Genomic DNA, 16623 nt, shown 5'->3' on the forward strand with positions numbered 1-16623 from the left:
TAATCAATCCTGGACTAATCAGTAGACAATTTATTAACCTACTAACTGGTACATCTTTGGACTGTGGGAGGAAACCAGAGTACCTGGAGGAAACCCATGTAGTCACAGGGAGAACGTACAAACCTCTCACGGACAGCGTCATAATTGAACTCCCAACTGTGACACTGGAGCTGTAATAGCATCACGCAGATCACTATGCTACCGTGGCGCACGTGAATTGGGCTGAGGGAAGAAGTGAGTAGATGCTAAGGCAAGGTTAACAGTCAAGTGTCAAAACTTACACTGAACTCATGCACCTATATATCAGTGTAGGTCCTTTGATGTGGCTAGCAAAGTCCCAAAAAGCTGAGAGAGCTATTGGGTTATAACATCAAACATACTATAACAGCAGAAAGATGAGACAAAGAATCAAAGCCATTTTAAACAGTTTCAAGATCCAGGATTCAAACTCCAAGATCTTATAAAATTTTCAACAGATATAAACGAACTTCATAGAAATCAGTCAATAAGTGACGATAATAGACATTATCACAAGGTTGTGATTCCTTTGTCTTTCTTTATAGTTTCCTTGTCTCACAGGTACACCCAAAATTTTAGACAATTTAGACCAAGATAATGAAGATTCTATACAATGTTCTTTCCTTTTTGATATCTGGCCCTAATTCAGTAGTAAATCGGCACATTATTGTACCCACGACCGGAGTTCAGTTCCCACCTCTGTCAGCCAGGAGTTTGTACACTCTTCCTGCGATTGTATGGGTTTCCTCCAGCTGTCCCAGTTTCCTCCCACATTCCAAAGATTCAGTACGGTTAGCAGGTTAACTGGTCACAAGGGTGGAAATGGGCGGTGCAGGCTTACTGGACCGGAAGGGCCTGTCACTGTGTTGTTATCTTTAAATAACTAAATTAAACAATTTAGCAAGTAGACTGATAATTAAAAGATTGTGCAAACTCGCTGGCTGTAAATCAGATGGGTTTTGTTGGTTGCCAAGTGCCAGAGCACCAGAGACATGCATGAGAAATGGTCTTGGGATTGTTGTCAGCGACAGCCTTAACTCCACCTGACCAACCACGAAGCAGTAGCAAAATGATAGAGTGGTTCGTACATTAAGTTCAGGTGAGACCCTTAACAGGAATGGGAGGGGGCTTAGGGAGGCAAAGCTAGCTCTCAAACATAAAAAAATTGAACCCAGTTGTTCCATTGCTTACCATCACAGCCCATTCCCTCCGAATTTAGTTCATACCCAGTATCACAGCGACAGAGGAAGGAACCGTAGGTGTTGATGCATTGTTGTCCACAGGGATTTTCTCCAGCACACTCATCCACATCTATAGCAGGATGGCGAGGCATCGAGAGATGTTAAAGTCGGTGTTAAAGTTCAAAGTAAATTTATTATCAAAGTACATACATGTCTCTATACACTAACTGAGATTCATTTGGTCATCTGTTGTATCATCATTTATAAAATGTACCTTATCCTCTGCAGAGAATTGTCCAGAAGTTTAGATGATAACAAAGAGTCAAAGATACAGTCCTGCACAAAAGTGTTAGGCACATATTTATGTAGGGGGAGCTTAAGACTTTTGCACAGTACGGTAGTAATCCTCTGTATTGCACAGTACCACTGACACAAAAAAAATCAAAACATTTAATTTAGATAAGGTGGATGTGGAGAGGATGTTTCCTATGGTGGGGGTGTCCAGAACTAGAAGGCACAGCCTCAAAATTGAGGAGCGACCCTTTAAAACAGAGTTAATGAATTTTTTTAGCCAGACAGTAGCGAATCTATGGAATGCTCTGCCAAAGATAGCTGTGGAGGCAAAGACCATAGGTATATTTAGAATGAAAATTGATAGTTTTCTGATTGGTCAGGGCATCAAAGGATATGGCGAGAAGGCAGGTGTATGGGATTGAGTGGGATCTGGGATCAGCCATGATGGAATGGTAGAGCAGATTTGATGGGCTGAATGGCCTAATTCTGTTTCTATGTCTTGTGATTTTATGGGCAAATGTGAGTGATGATAAACCCGATTCTGAGACGGGTTACTATTGTGGACTGAGAGTGGGAAGGGAGGAGGGAAAGGGAGAGGGAGAGGGAGAGGGGAATCATGGTTGGTAATGTGTCACCAGCCTCAATTAAAACAGTTTTAATTGAAAGCGAAGGGAGATATTTATGAAAGAATATGTTACAATGGGCTACACAAAAAATATGTCCTTCTGCTCAAAGCACTGTAGGATTCTATTGTTTTTCATCCAAGGTTCTTTTGGAAGTAAGGAAACAGGTATAAAACTTGTTGCCTTGCGATTATTTAATTAAACACTAATAAAACAACAAGGATTGGAAATGTAGAGTAGCAAAAGCCTAGTAGCTAAGGACAAAGAATGGAAAAAGATGGCAGGCCAGTGTGTTCAGCTCTTCTTATAACCATAGATAAGAAACTTTCCATTCAAAATTATAGATATGAGTGAACCAATCAGATAGCCTCTACTCAAATAACCTGATACCAGGGGAGCTTCCAGAATCATAAAGGATCCGTAACCACTAGGGGGCACACTGAACAGTTACATATACATCAGTTGTTTATTAAATACAAGCAGGCACAGATTGTTAAACTGCGCAGAAAATAACAATTATACAGTCTATTGCAACAGCATCAAAGCAGGTGGACAAGTGAAACCAGATATAGCAAACTGCTCTGAACTAAAGGATACGGTTTATAGCAATTTCGGTCATTCATATCATGCTGATAGCTGCTGCATCTTGCTGTGGATTCATGGACCGCCCCCCCCCATATTTTCTATGCTACAACGTAACTACACTTCAAATGTAGTTTTATTGGCTGCAGAGTGTGTGGGAAGTTGTGAAAAACAACGCACTGAATACCAACTTTATCCTCAAAAGGAAAGCCTGACCCTGGGACAGACGCAGCAGAGATGAAGGACCTGAGAAAAGGGAATGGCATTTCTACAGGTGAGACAGTGGGAAGGGCTGTGAGAATCAGTAGGTTAATAAAATATAACAGTAACCTTTCCTTTTCAGAACATCAGAGATGTCCTCCTTCTCCAAAGAATGGGATTTTCTTTCCTCTGCAATTGATGCTGCACTTATATCTCCTCCATTTCCCAGATATCATCCCTCACTACATCTTCCTGCTGCCTTAATGGTGATAGAGTTCCTCTTGTCCTCACCTACCACCCCATGAGCCAGCTCATCATTCTCTGCAACTTCTATCATCTTTAATGGGCTCCTACCACCAAACACATCTTTTCCACCCTGGCCCCACTCCCTGCTTTCCACAGGAGTCCTTTCCATGATTCCCTTGTCTATTCATGCCTCCTCACTAATCTCCCTCCTGGCACTTTTCCCTGCAAATGAAAGAATAGGTAGCTACACCTACCCATTCACCTCATCCCTCATTTCCATTCAAGGGCCCAAACAGTCCTCGCAGATGTGGCAACTCTTCACCTGTGAATCTGTTGAGGTCATCTATTGTGTCTGGTGCTCCCAACGTGGCCTCTGCATTGGTGAGACCCAACGTAGATTGGGGGATCACTTTGTCGAGCACTTTTGCCCCATCCACAACAAGCAAGAGTCCCAATGGCCAGCTATTGTAATTCCAACCCCCAATCCTATTCTGATCTGTCAGTCCATGGCCTCTCACGTTGGAGGAGCAACACCTCATATTCTATCTAGGCAGATTCCAAGCTTCAAGGCCTTCCTTTTCAAAAGGATCAACATCAGACCCTGGTCAGTAGGGATCAGCAACAACTCCTCAATGATCATCAAGCTCACTGCACCACAAGGATGTAAGTTTAGCCCCCTGCTCGGGTCTCTTTACACACATGGCTGTGTGTCACCAGCACAATTCCTCTACGTTGCCACAGGCCAGGGTGGGAGGTGGGGTGATAATGAGGATAATCTCCCACTACCTATTAAATGTACCCAATGGTGTACATCTCAAATAGCTCTCACAACCAAGTCCAGCTCCTGGACTTCACACGTGGCCCAGCGGAACCATTTCTACTGACAGGAGATGGGGCAAAGGTGGGTTACTGGTGACTTAAAACCAGCGGCTTCGGGCAGATGGGACTCATCAGCTGTGGTTGGCAGATCATCTAGGGGAAGGAAATCTGTGATCTTAAACCTCCACTGCCTTGCTGCTACACTCAGTCGTGCAGAAGGCTTCAGGAATAAATGCTGATGGGAAGTTCCAGATCTAGAATCCCAAAGGCAGTCCTACATTGAGTACAATGCTGACTGGCAACTCCTGCGACAGTGCTGGTGTCAAACTGTACCGGTTTCTATTGTTCCTTTGGATTCTTCAGTTGCGGGGAGCAGGGGCAGGATGGAGTGGGTCACATGGGCAACAGCTTGGTTTCCACATCATACCAGCCTGATCTGCTTGCTGGCTTGCGTGTGACAGCTGGGACGCAACATCCATGGTTGACCCCGACCAACACAGGACCAAGTTACCAGTGCACAATCCAACATCCATGAACTCAACCAATTTCTAAAGCTACTCCAGGAGGCCTTCAATGCATTGTAACACTTCAAAGTTCAAAATAAATTTATTATCAAAGTATTTACATATATGTCACCATATACTACCTTGGGATTCATTTTCTTGCAGGCATTCACAGTAAAATAAAGAAATACAATGGAATCAATGAAACTCCACACAAACAGACTTAGACGAACTGATATTGAGATTTCACTACCTTGGCATGATCTCCCATCAGGGTTGAGGAGGAAGCCGGAATTACACTGGCAGGAGTAGGAGCCGGCAATGTTGGCGCACAGTTGCTGACAGTATCCATGCCGACACTCGTCGATGTCTGAGAGGGGAACAGAGTTCAGTGTCGATGAGGAAGCGATGTACTACCACAAGAAATAAATCACTGATTTTTTTTGATATCAGAACATCACAGAAATGTTGTGAATCTGTGGGAGGTCATTCCGTCCATTTTTCCTTGGCATCTACTGGAAGATGAATTCTGTCATGACCCCCACTCCTCCAAAGCTCCCATAGCCTTATACACTAATTTCCCTATTTCAGGCTGAGCCCTTCATCAGGACTGTCCTGATGAAAGGTCCCGACCCGAAACGTTGAAAGCTTATTCCTTTCAATATGCCAGACCTGTAAAGTTCCTCCAGCATTTTGCATGTCTTACTCTGGATTTTCGGCATCTGCAGAATCTCTCGTGCTACTGTAACAATCATACTTTGCTCTGTGTTATTTTCATGGACAATATTAAGTTAGGATATTTGATCATGGAACATTTCATGCAAGAGTCTTTCTAGTGAATCCCGCTACTTACGGTAAAAATAATTTGCCCATCTCTATGTCAGAAAATGAGCATAAATCATAACAAATGGATCCAGATGAGACCAATCAACCCAGGAGCCTGCTTAGCAAATCACTGTAGTCATAGTTAACCCTTTCATTCCTAACTGCAGCATGAGTCAGTAACAAGGAGCAACAGAATATAAAAGCCAGGATGTAATGCTGAGCTGTTATAACATATTGGTCAGACCACATTTGGAGCATTGTTAACAATTCTGGACTCCCTATCTAAGGATGTGCTGGCTTTGGAGAGGTTACAGAGGAGGCTCGTGAGAATAATTCCGGGAATGAACGGGTTAATGTGTGAAACGTGTTTTTTGGCTCTGGACCAGTACTTGCTGGAGCTATGAAGAATGAGGGAAGTTTTTGTTGAAATCTAGCGAACATTGAAAGGCTTAGATAGAGTGGGTGCGTAGCTAATGGTTCCAATGGTGGGTGAGTCTAGGATCACAGACGCAGCCTCAAGATAGAAGGATGTCCCATTAGAATAGAGATGTGACGGAACTTCTTTAGCCAGAGGGTGGTGAATCTGTGGAATTTGTTGCCACAGGCAGCTGTGGAGGGCAAGTTATTGTGTATATTTAAAGCAGAGGGCAATAGGTGCTTAAGTAGTACAGGCATCAAAGGTAATGGGGAGGAGGTAGGTGAATGGAGTTAAGAGGCGCCATGGTTGTGTAGTCACTAGCGCAATGCTATTACAGTCCAAGGCATTGGAATTTGGAGTTCAATTCCGAAGCATCTGTAAGGAGTTTGCACGTTCTTCCCCCCGACCATGTAGGTCTCCTCTCACAATCCAGACGGACTAGTTAGTAGGTTAATTGGTCACTGTAAATTGTCCTGTGATTAGGCTAGGGTTAATTAGGTGGGTTGTGGGTGGTACGGCTAACTGGGCCGAAGGGCCATTTCTCTAAGTAAATATATAAATCAGGCATGATGGAATGGCAGAGCAAACTCGATGGGCCAAATGGTCTAATTCTGCTTCTATGCCTGATTGAAGTGCTAGGCTTTGATCAGTCTGGGCGTTCAGTGGGATTGATTGGGATGTGAAGTGGTGTGGTTTGATCTTGCTCTGGCTTTGAGAAGGGTCAGGATAGGCTGGTCAATGTCTGGGAATCTGGTTTCAATAGTGGGGAGGTTAAAGAGAGTATATAGCTGGAACCTAAAGTACGGGGGGGGGGGAGGGGAATGATCCAACCTAGACCTAGACTAATAGTCAAGAGCAAGAAGCAGTGTCAACTTGGACTGGCGAGGGGTCAGAAGGTAGGGGTGGAAATGGGTCTGGGTAGGATCTGCAGATCTGTTTGGCAGCTACTGTATGACGTGACAACTTGAAGGAGTCCTTCCAAGACTAAAATTGGGTTCTAGCTGAGATCAGAATAACTTTCCATCCAGAATCTTTGGAATTCATTGCTACAGGCTGTGGAGGCCAAGTCTTTATGTAATTTTAAGGCAGAGGTTGATAGATTCTTGATTGGTCAGGGCATGAAGGGATACAGGGAGAAGGCAGGAGATTGGAGCTGAGTGGAAAAATGGATCAGCCATGATGAATAGGCAGAGCAGTCTCGAATGGGCCAAATGGACTAATTCTGCTTCTATATCTTATTGTCTTGTAGGTAGGGCTATCAATTGGATCTGTATCGTTTGGGTTGCTGGGCACCTAATTGTGATACTGCGTGTTCTGACTCCTGCTGACTGTGAACTATTCCACTCAACTCTCATCTCATCTGTAAATTCTAGCAATCGGCATCGGCCCTCGATTCTGTTACTGAGCAAGAACCCTGGCTTTCATTCCTTCACTTACCTCAGGATGAATTGAGACTTACCCATACACTGCCCGTCAACTAACCAGTAACCTTCTGTGCAGGAACAGCTGTAGCCTCCCTCTGTGTTAATGCAGATCTGCGAGGGATTACATTGGTGAGTTCTTGCCGTGCATTCATCAATATCTGTACAGGAGAAGAAATCAAGACAAGGGTTAATGTCATACGCACAAGAACATGTAAATGTATAGGGGCAACAGTATCACAGGCACATGGCATTAGAGGCACATTTGCAAGAAAAAAATACAAATGAAACATAAATTGAACTAAATTATATAAGAAAGAACACAATCAGAACAAAATAAAGGACATTGCAGTATAAAGTGGCCATAGAGTTGTTTTGCTGAGGCAGCAATGAGAGTTGAGTAAATCGGTTCAGAAGCCGATTTGTTGTCCTTGAACCTGGTGGGGAGGGAATCAAAGCTTCTGTGCCTCCTGCTGATCATAGTGATGAGAGATACAGCACGGAATGAGTCGCATTGTCCTACAACCCTCCGTTTTAACATCAGCTTAATTACAGGACAATCTACAATGACCATTCATTCTCAAACCTCCAGCCCCCCCCCCCCCCCCCATTCTCATCACATTCTACAGGGTTTGTATTGAGAGCATCCTAAGCAGTTGCATCACTGCCTAGCTCGGAAACTGCACCATCTCAGATCACAGGACCCTGCAGCGGATAGTGAGATCAGCTGAGAAGATCATCAGGGTCTCTCTTCCCGCCATTACAGACATTTACACTACATGCTGCATCTGCCGTATGGGAAAAGGCACTGAAGCATTCGGGCTCTCACGACCAGATTATGTAACAGTTTCTTCCCCCAAGCTATCAGACTCCTCAATACCCAGAGCCTGGACTGACACCAACTTACTGCCCTCTACCATGCCTATTATCTTGTTTGTTGTTTATTATTTATTGTAATGCCTGCACTGTTTTGTGCACTTTATGCAGTCCTGGGCAGGTCTGTAGTCCAGTGTAGCATTTTTTCTGTGTTGTTTTTATGTAGTTCAGTGTAGTTTTTGTACTGTTTCGTGTAGCACCATGGTCCTGAAAAACGTTGTCTTGTTTTTACTGCATACTGTACCAGCAGTTATGGTCGAAATGACAATAAAAAGTGACTTTAAAGTCTGGTGCTCCCGGTGCGGCCTTTTATATATTGGTGAGACCCGACGCAGACTGGGAGACTGTTTCGCTGAACACCTATGCTCAGCCCGCCAGAGAAAGCAGGATCTCCCAGTGGCCACACATTTTAATTCCACGTCCCATTCCCATTCTGATATGTCTATCCATGGCCTCCTCTACTGTCAAAATGAATCCAAACTCAGGTTGGAGGAACAACACCTTAGATAACGGCTGGGTAGCCTCCAACCTGATGGCATGAACATTGACCTCTAACTTCCATTGATGCCCCTCCTCCCCTTCTTACCCCATCCCTGACATATTTAGTTGTTGTTTTGTTTTCTCTCTCTTTGCCCATCACTCTGCCTGTTCTCCATCTCCCTCTGGTGCTTCCCCCGCCTCCCTCTTTCTTTCTCCCGAGGCCTCCCGTCCCATGATCCTTTCCCTTCTCCAGCTCTGTATCACTTTTGCCAATCACCTTTCCTAGCTTCATCCCACCCCCTCTGGTCTTCCCCTATCATTTTGCATTTCCCCCTCCCCCCACTACTTTCAAATCTCTTACTATCTTTCCTTTCAGTTAGTCCTGACGAAGGGTCTCGGCCCAAAACGTCGACAGTGCTTCTCCTTGTAGATGCTGCCTGGCCTGCTGTGTTCCACCAGCATTTTGTGTGTGTTGTTTATAAAAAGTGACTTGACTTGACTTGAAGATTGAAAGTGTACAGAGAAAATTTACAAGGATGTCGCCAGGACTTGAGGTCTTGAGTTATAAGGAAAAGTCGAACAGGTGAGCATTTTATTCCTGAGAGAATTGGAGAATGAGGGGAAATTTGATAGAGGTATGCAAAATTTTGAGGGATCTAAATAGGGTAAGTGTAAACCAGGCATTTTCCACTAGGGTTGGGTGAAATTACAAAGAACTGGAGCTCATGGGTTAATCCCTTACCTATGAGGTTGAAAGGCGAAATGTTTACCTGGGGGTGGGGGGGGGGGGGGGTCTTCACTCAGAAGGTGGTGAGAGTGTGGAATGAGGGAGACTGAAAATTTGGCTGAGTGCTGTCATAACAACAATCCCTCACTTAGTGTCAGCAAGACCAATGAACAGACTGTAGACTTCAAGAGAGGAGAACCAGAGGTCAATGAGCTAGTAATCATTAGAGGATCAGAAGTGGGGAGGGTTAGTAACTTTAAATTCCTGGGTGTCATGATCTCAGAGGACCTGTCATGGATCCAGCATGTAATTACAATCATGCAGAAAGCAAGGCAATGCCTTTACTTCCTCAGGAGTCTGCAGAGATTTGGCATGACGTCAAAAAGTTCGACAAACTTCTATAGATGTGTAGTGGAGAGTGTATTGACTGGCTGCATCACAGTCTGGTATGGAAACACTGATGCCATTGTACAGAAAATGCTACAGAAGTAGTGAATTCATCCTAGTACATCACGGGTAAAGCCCTACCAACCATTTAGAAAATCTACATGAAATGCTGATGTAGGAAAGTCGCATCCATCATCAGAGAACCTCGTCACCCAGGTCATGCTCTCTTCTTGCTGGTGCTATCAGATAGAAGGTACAGGAGCCTCAGGACTTGCACCACCAGGTTCAGGAGCCGTTACTGCCCCTCAATCCATCAGGCTCTTGAACAAAAGGGGATAACTACACTCTCTTGGCCATCCATTGAGATGTTCCCACAACCAATGATCTAATTTTAAGGACTGTTTATCTAATTATCTCACATTCTCATTATTTATTGCTACTTATTTGTATTTGTATTTGCATAGTGTATTGTCTTCTGCACTCTGACTGATCTTTCATTGATCCTGTTACAGCTACAGTTCTACAGATTTGCTGTGTATGCCCGATGGGAAAATGAATCTTAGGGTTGATAGTAAAATTAACTTTGAACTTTTGAACTTTGTAGATTAAGTTCATCGTCATTTAATTGTACATATAAACAACTAAACGAAGCTATGTTCCTTTGGACCACGATACAGCCACAATACATATTATCACACACATAAAACAACAATAGTATCACAAATGAGCTAATAAAATATAATTCAAACTGCATGTGAAGAGTACAGCACAGGTAAACAGTAAGCAGCTTGCTCTTCTAGTGACGAGACCTCAGTGGTGGCAGGATATTAATTAGTTTCACGGACTGGGGGAGGTCACTTTTATCCAGTCTGGCAGTCCTAGGCCTGATGCTCCTGTACCTCTTTAGTGATGGCAGTGGATCAAAGAGATTATGGGATGGTCGCTAGGGATCCTCAGCAATGCTTTGGGCCCTTCATATACAATCTCCAGGTAAATGTCACCAGTAGTGGGGAGGGGGACCCCAGTGATTCTCGCAGCAGATTTTACTACAGTGAAGCTGCCAATGCAAGTGGCAGGCGCAGGTTCAGTTGCAACATTTGGTAAAAGTTTGGATAGGTATATGGATGGGAAGGGAATGGAGGGCTATGGTCTGGGTGCAGATCAATGGGGCCAGGCAGTTCAGCATGAACAGGATGGGCCGAAGGGCCTGTTTCTGTGCTGTAGGGTTCTATGACTCTATGGACCAGCATTTTCAAGAAGAAATAACATCCAAATGGCACCTGTATCAAACAATCTCAGATCAAACTCATTCCATCCTCAAATCCACAAATGAAATATTCACAGGGAGGCAAATTAAAATGGACTGCGTGGACTGTGAATGAATAACAAAATCTCAGTCCGCATTCTGTTTACATCAGCTGAAACTAGTGTCAGCACACAAGTGACATTAAGTTTTTGAACTCTTGAAATGAATCAAAACCAAAATCAGGTCTATTATAACTTAGTTGTATGGCATGATATTTGTTGTTTTGCAAAGATATGAAATTACTGTAATTTACAGTGCCAAAAAAGGAAGAACCAGGTAGGGTTCATGGACTGTTCAGAAGTTTAGGTGTCCTGGTAACATGGTGGCTGGTGTGGCGCTATTACAGCTTGGGGCATCAGAGTTCAGAATTCAATTCCAGTGCCATTCTGTAAGAGGTTTGTACGTCCTCCCTGTGAATTTGTGGGTTTCCTCCCAAAGTCCAAAGATGGATAGTAGATTAAACGGTTGTAAATTTTCCTGTGATTAGACTACGGTTAAATAGGTGAGTTGCGGGTCGGAGTGAGTGGCTCATTGGGCAGGAAAGGCCTGTTCCGCTCTTTATCTCTAAATAAAAACAAAATAAAGCCTTTCCTAATTGTTGAGTGTGGGTCTTCAGGCCACTGAACCTCACCCCTGATGGCAGTAACAAGGAGGGGTCATGTCCATTTGGCAAGAGTCCTTAGTGATGGATGTTGCCTCTTGAATATGTCCCTTGATGGTGGAGAATGTTGAGCCCATGATGAAGCTAGCTGGCTGGCTGAAGCCTCTTAAGATCCTGTGCACTGGAAACTCCACACCAGATTGTGATGCAAGCAGTCCGGGTGCTCTCTGGCCTACATCTTTAGAAATGTAAAAATGTCTGAACAAATCTCCTCAACTCCGAACAAAGGAGCAAACTCCTAATGAGCTTCTGATGTGCCTTCTTTGTGATTGCATCAATGCTTTGGGCCCAGGGTAGACCATTCAAAATGTTGACACCCAGCACTTGAAGCTGCTCACCCTTTCCATTGCTAATTCCTCAGTGAGGACTGGTGCATGTTCTTCTAACTCCTCCTTCCCGAAGTCCACAATCAGCTCCTTTGTCCTGCTGATATTGTTGTTGCAACACCTCTGAACCAACTGATCTATCACATTCCTGCATGACTCCTCCGCTAATGGCACAAAGGTAATTAGGATGCCGTCTTTACAATTCCTAAGCAGGAAGTCATGCTGTTAGCATATATAACAGCAAACTGCATTTGTAAAAAACACCACACAGGTGCTTACAGAAGCAATTATTGAATAAAGTATAGAACCTGAACTTTAATTGTGAGTTGTTAGTACTTTCTCAAAATTCCACAAATATCACCTGGATTATTTTAGATTCAAGATTCAAGATTGTTGTAGTGATTTCCAGTACACAAATGTAAAGGAGAACAAAGTAATTTTTATTCTGGATCTGATACAGTATAGGAAAAAACACAATAAGATAAAGAACACAATTAATATAATCAGAATCAGGTTTAATATCACTGGTATATGTCATGAAATTTGTTAATATTGCTGCAGCACAGTACAATGCAATAGATGACAATAGAGAGAAAAAACTGAATTACAATAATATATATAATTAAATTAAATAAGTAGTGCAAAAATAGAAATTAAAAAAGTGATGAGGTAGTGTTCATGAGTTCAATGTCCATTCAGAAACTGGATGGCAGAAGGGAAGAAGCTGTTCCTGAATCTCTGAGTCCGTGTCTTCAGGCTTCTGTACCTCCTTCCTGACAGTAGCAATGAGAAGAGTGATGTCGTGGGTGGTGGGGTCCTTAATGAAGGATGCCACCTTTTTGAGGCATCACTCCTTAAAGATGTCCTGGATACCACAGAGGCTATTGCCCATAATGGAGCTGACTAATTTTACAAATTCTCTGCAGCTTACTATGGTCCTGTGCAGTAGACCACCCCCATACCAGAAGGGGATGCAGCCAGTTAAAATACTCTCTACGGTACATTTGTGAGTGTCTTTGGTGACATACCAAATCTCCTCAAACATAAGATAGCTTATACACATACATGACCCAACGGTTCTGTTGGCTGTGAAGGCAAGGGAGGTATCACCAGATGTATGAGGTTGAGGAGCAAAAACTCCTGTTTGTGTGGATGCTGTGCGACGTGTTCCCCTGTTACAAATCAGTACCACAGAATAACAGACAGTGCACCATATTGCAATTAAACGATTTATAATTCTTAATTTGACTAAAGGGTTAGTAAAGTAAAATAAAAGGAAAAGGGCCCATTTAAACTAATGTGCACAAGTCGGAGGCACACAGAGAAGAAAACACACTCCCTTCACCGGACAGCGCCCATTCCAAAGCCCCTGTCTCTAGCCATAACCCAAACACTGCTGCTACAGAAAAACCATTACATTAGCAGTGCTTCTGCAAAAAGACCATTACATTAGCAGCGAAACCTTTCCCTGGCTGTTACACATAGTATGTGCATAAAATGATGCTAGGCACAAGCAGTGTCAGTACGTTTGTGTTGACTTGCTAATTAATAACTGAGCTAAAATATTATTCAAACACATTTCGTTTGCAGTCTACACAAATACACAAAGATCCTTTTAATCAATTGGCCTGACTGCTGAAGGAAGATCTTGAAGCTCTGTATATAGCCAGTGTCTTTGAGGAACAGAGCAGACAAACTGACCTGCTGAGGATGAGCTGACACGATAGCTATGTATTCATGGAAGCAATATCTCCAGTGAAAAATATTACTAAATGTATCTTTCTTTTGAGACACACGTCCAGTGAATTCTTTTCTAACATCTGCACAGCTCCAACTATTTTTTACAAAAATATCACACACACCAAGCGGGGAGATTCCATTGCAATGATTATATTAATATGTTTCTCCAACTGTGGTTATTTCTGGTTCGGTTGTAACACAGTAATTACCTACTCCTGTGAGATAGCTCATATCACAACTCCCAGATGGCCATTTATCTGATATTAGAGTTTTGAATAGAATTTATTGTAAAAACATTGAATTCTAAAGAGGAACATAAATATAGATTAAGGAATTACAAAGCGCTCTGTCTAAGCGTAGCAGTCCAATAGAGACAGAAAACCAAATTTTATTAACCAAGTGACATAATAAATTTCAGCTTGCTGTAGGGTGTTCCATTCATCTGCTTAGAGTTTCTCCTTAGCATCTTGTCTTGTTAGTTATTGAGTCATAGAAAAGCACAGCACAGAAACAGGCCCTTTTGTCCCAATCTAGTCTGTGCCGAACCATTAAACCTGCTTACTCCCATTGACCTGCACCGGGACCAGAGCCCTCCATACTCTTAGCATCCATGTACCTATCCAAACTTGTCTTAAGTGTTCAAGTTGTGTTGCCATGCACTACTTGCCCTGGCAGCTCATTCCACACTCTCACGACCCTCTGAGTGAAGAAGCTTCACCTCATGTTCTCCTTTAACTTCTCACCTTTCACCCTTAATCCATGACCATTAGTCCCACCCAACTTCAATGGAAAAAAAGCCTGCTTGCATTTACCCTATCTATACCCCCTCCTGATCTTGCATACCCATCAAATCTCCCCTCAGTCTTCTACATTCCAAGGAGTAAAGTACTAACATATTCAATCTTTCCATATAACTCATGTCCTCCAGTCAGGACAACATCCTTGTAAATTTTCTTTGCACTCTCTCACCTATATTTACGTCTTTCCTGTGAGTAGATGATCAAAACTAGGCCTTCTAAATTAGGCCTCACTAACATCTTATACATTTCAACAGTCCCTCAGGAATGAGGATGACTTGCTTCCATCTTAGTCTGTGTATTCTGAGGTCAAAATGGAGCAGAAGGTGCTTGACTGCATGAGCAAGTAAGTAGTTTCTGAGAAAAAGCATTACCGCTGGTCTCACTGAGTTCTTCCAACAGTAGGACATCTGTAGACATTGGACTGTCCCAGGTTTGTGGGTCCTGGGCTAGGATATTTGTGCAAGCAAGAGGCACGAGGTCTGGTGGGTCATCAAGCCCAGAGGCCTGAAGTTTGGGCTTTTCGCATTGGCTAGACTAGAGGTCGATACTGAAGCTTGAAGGTCAATTGGAACTCTGGAATTCAAAGACTAATGGCAGAAGTCTGGAAATCTGTACTGGGGTTGGAAGACTGTCCATGTGTGTGGGTGGGCGAGATGGAGGAAAGGGACATGTTTTGCTGTTGTTGTTTTGGGGCAAGTTGTGTTCTGTGTAGTTCTGCTGAACATTGTGGGCATGTGTTGGCACCATAACCTATGACAATTCTTGCAGGCTGTCCCTCAGCATACCTTTAGGTTGTGTGGATTGTTAATGTAAATGACACTTTTCACTGTATGTGTCCATGTACATGTGATAAATAAGTAGATCAGATTCTGAATCTGAACTTAAGTTGAGACTTGGAATGAAGAAGTTTGGGAACAAAGAGAAGTTGAGAAGCTTCAGCCTACTTTCATTGAAGAATGAGATATGATCTGATTGTAACATAAATTTCTTAGGGGGTTTGAGGGAGCAGACATTGACAGAATGTTTCCCCTCACAAGGTTATCTAAAATCATAGGGGGCATTGTTTCAGAATAAGGCTTTACCCATTTAAGGTGGAGTGGAGGAGGAATTTATTCTTTCAAAGGATCATATATCTGTGGAATTCCATATACATGAGATGGAATTATTGACATATGCCAGTGATATTAAACCTGATTCTGATTCTACTTGCTTTGATAATGTTACACATAGCCTTGTGCTAGTTGTCCATACAGGAGCACAACGCTCCTCTATAAGGTATAGGGAATATGTAGACCTGGATTTAAGATCAGTCCTAGCCAGGCCAGCATTAGTTGGACACATCTGAGGCTGTGCCTTCATGGGCTATTTATGATAGAGGGTAAGCTTCAGGATGCAAGAGTTTGAAATGAGCTGAGCTTGGGTGATAAATCAGTAAATTGGTCTATTATTGTCACATGTACCAAGGTGTATTGAAAGGCTCATATTACATACCATTCATTCATATTAATTCATTGCAACAGTGTCCTAAGGTAGCACAATGTAAAACAATCCAGAGTAGAGAATACAGATTCAGAGAAAGCACACTGCAAAGTGATAATAAGGTGCAAGATTATAAGGATGTAGATTATGAGGTCGAGTCGATTTTATTATGCTAGGGAACTGTTTCATAATCCTATAGTGACAGGATTGAAGCTGCCCTTGATCCTGGTGCAGCATGCTTTCAGGCTTTTGCATCTTCTGCCCAATGAAAGGGGAGAGAACGCCTGGGGTGGCTGGGATTTTGTCTCCATTGACTGCAGTGAGAAGTGTAGACAGAGCCATGGAGGGGAGGCTAGTTTCCCTGACGCTCTGAGCTGTGTCCTCAACTCTCTGCATTTTCTTGTGGTCATGGGAAATGCAATTGTTCCCTAGCAAAATAAAATGAACTCTTGACCTCATTGTCAGAATCAGAATCAGATTTAATATCACCGGCATATGCTGTGAAATTTGTTATGTTTACAGCAGCAGGACAATGAAATACATGATAAATAAATACAGAGAAAAAACTGAGTCACATTAGTTTTATATATATATAGTATGTGTGTGTGTGTGTGCTTGCGTGCGTGCGTGCGTGCGTGCGTGTGTGTGTGTAATAAATAGTTTAATTAAAAAGTAGTGCAAAAACAAAACAAATTAAAAAATGTGGTGAG

The 16623-nt window shown here is 42.9% G+C and overlaps 1 protein-coding gene across 1 annotated transcript in view; it reads right to left on the reverse strand.

Moving 5' to 3' along the window:
- Positions 1-16623, reverse strand: part of fbln5 (fibulin 5) — a 115640-nt gene that overhangs the window by 26264 nt on the left and 72753 nt on the right. The window contains exons 5-7 of the mRNA XM_059962272.1: positions 7170-7292; positions 4721-4837; positions 1210-1329 (exon numbers count right to left, since the gene is read on the reverse strand). Of these exons, the coding sequence (XP_059818255.1) occupies positions 1210-1329; positions 4721-4837; positions 7170-7292 (360 nt within the window). The remainder of the gene's footprint in view (positions 1-1209; positions 1330-4720; positions 4838-7169; positions 7293-16623) is intronic.

The sequence above is a fragment of the Hypanus sabinus genome, chromosome 2 (assembly GCF_030144855.1).
Source record: "Hypanus sabinus isolate sHypSab1 chromosome 2, sHypSab1.hap1, whole genome shotgun sequence".
NCBI lineage: Eukaryota > Metazoa > Chordata > Chondrichthyes > Myliobatiformes > Dasyatidae > Hypanus > Hypanus sabinus.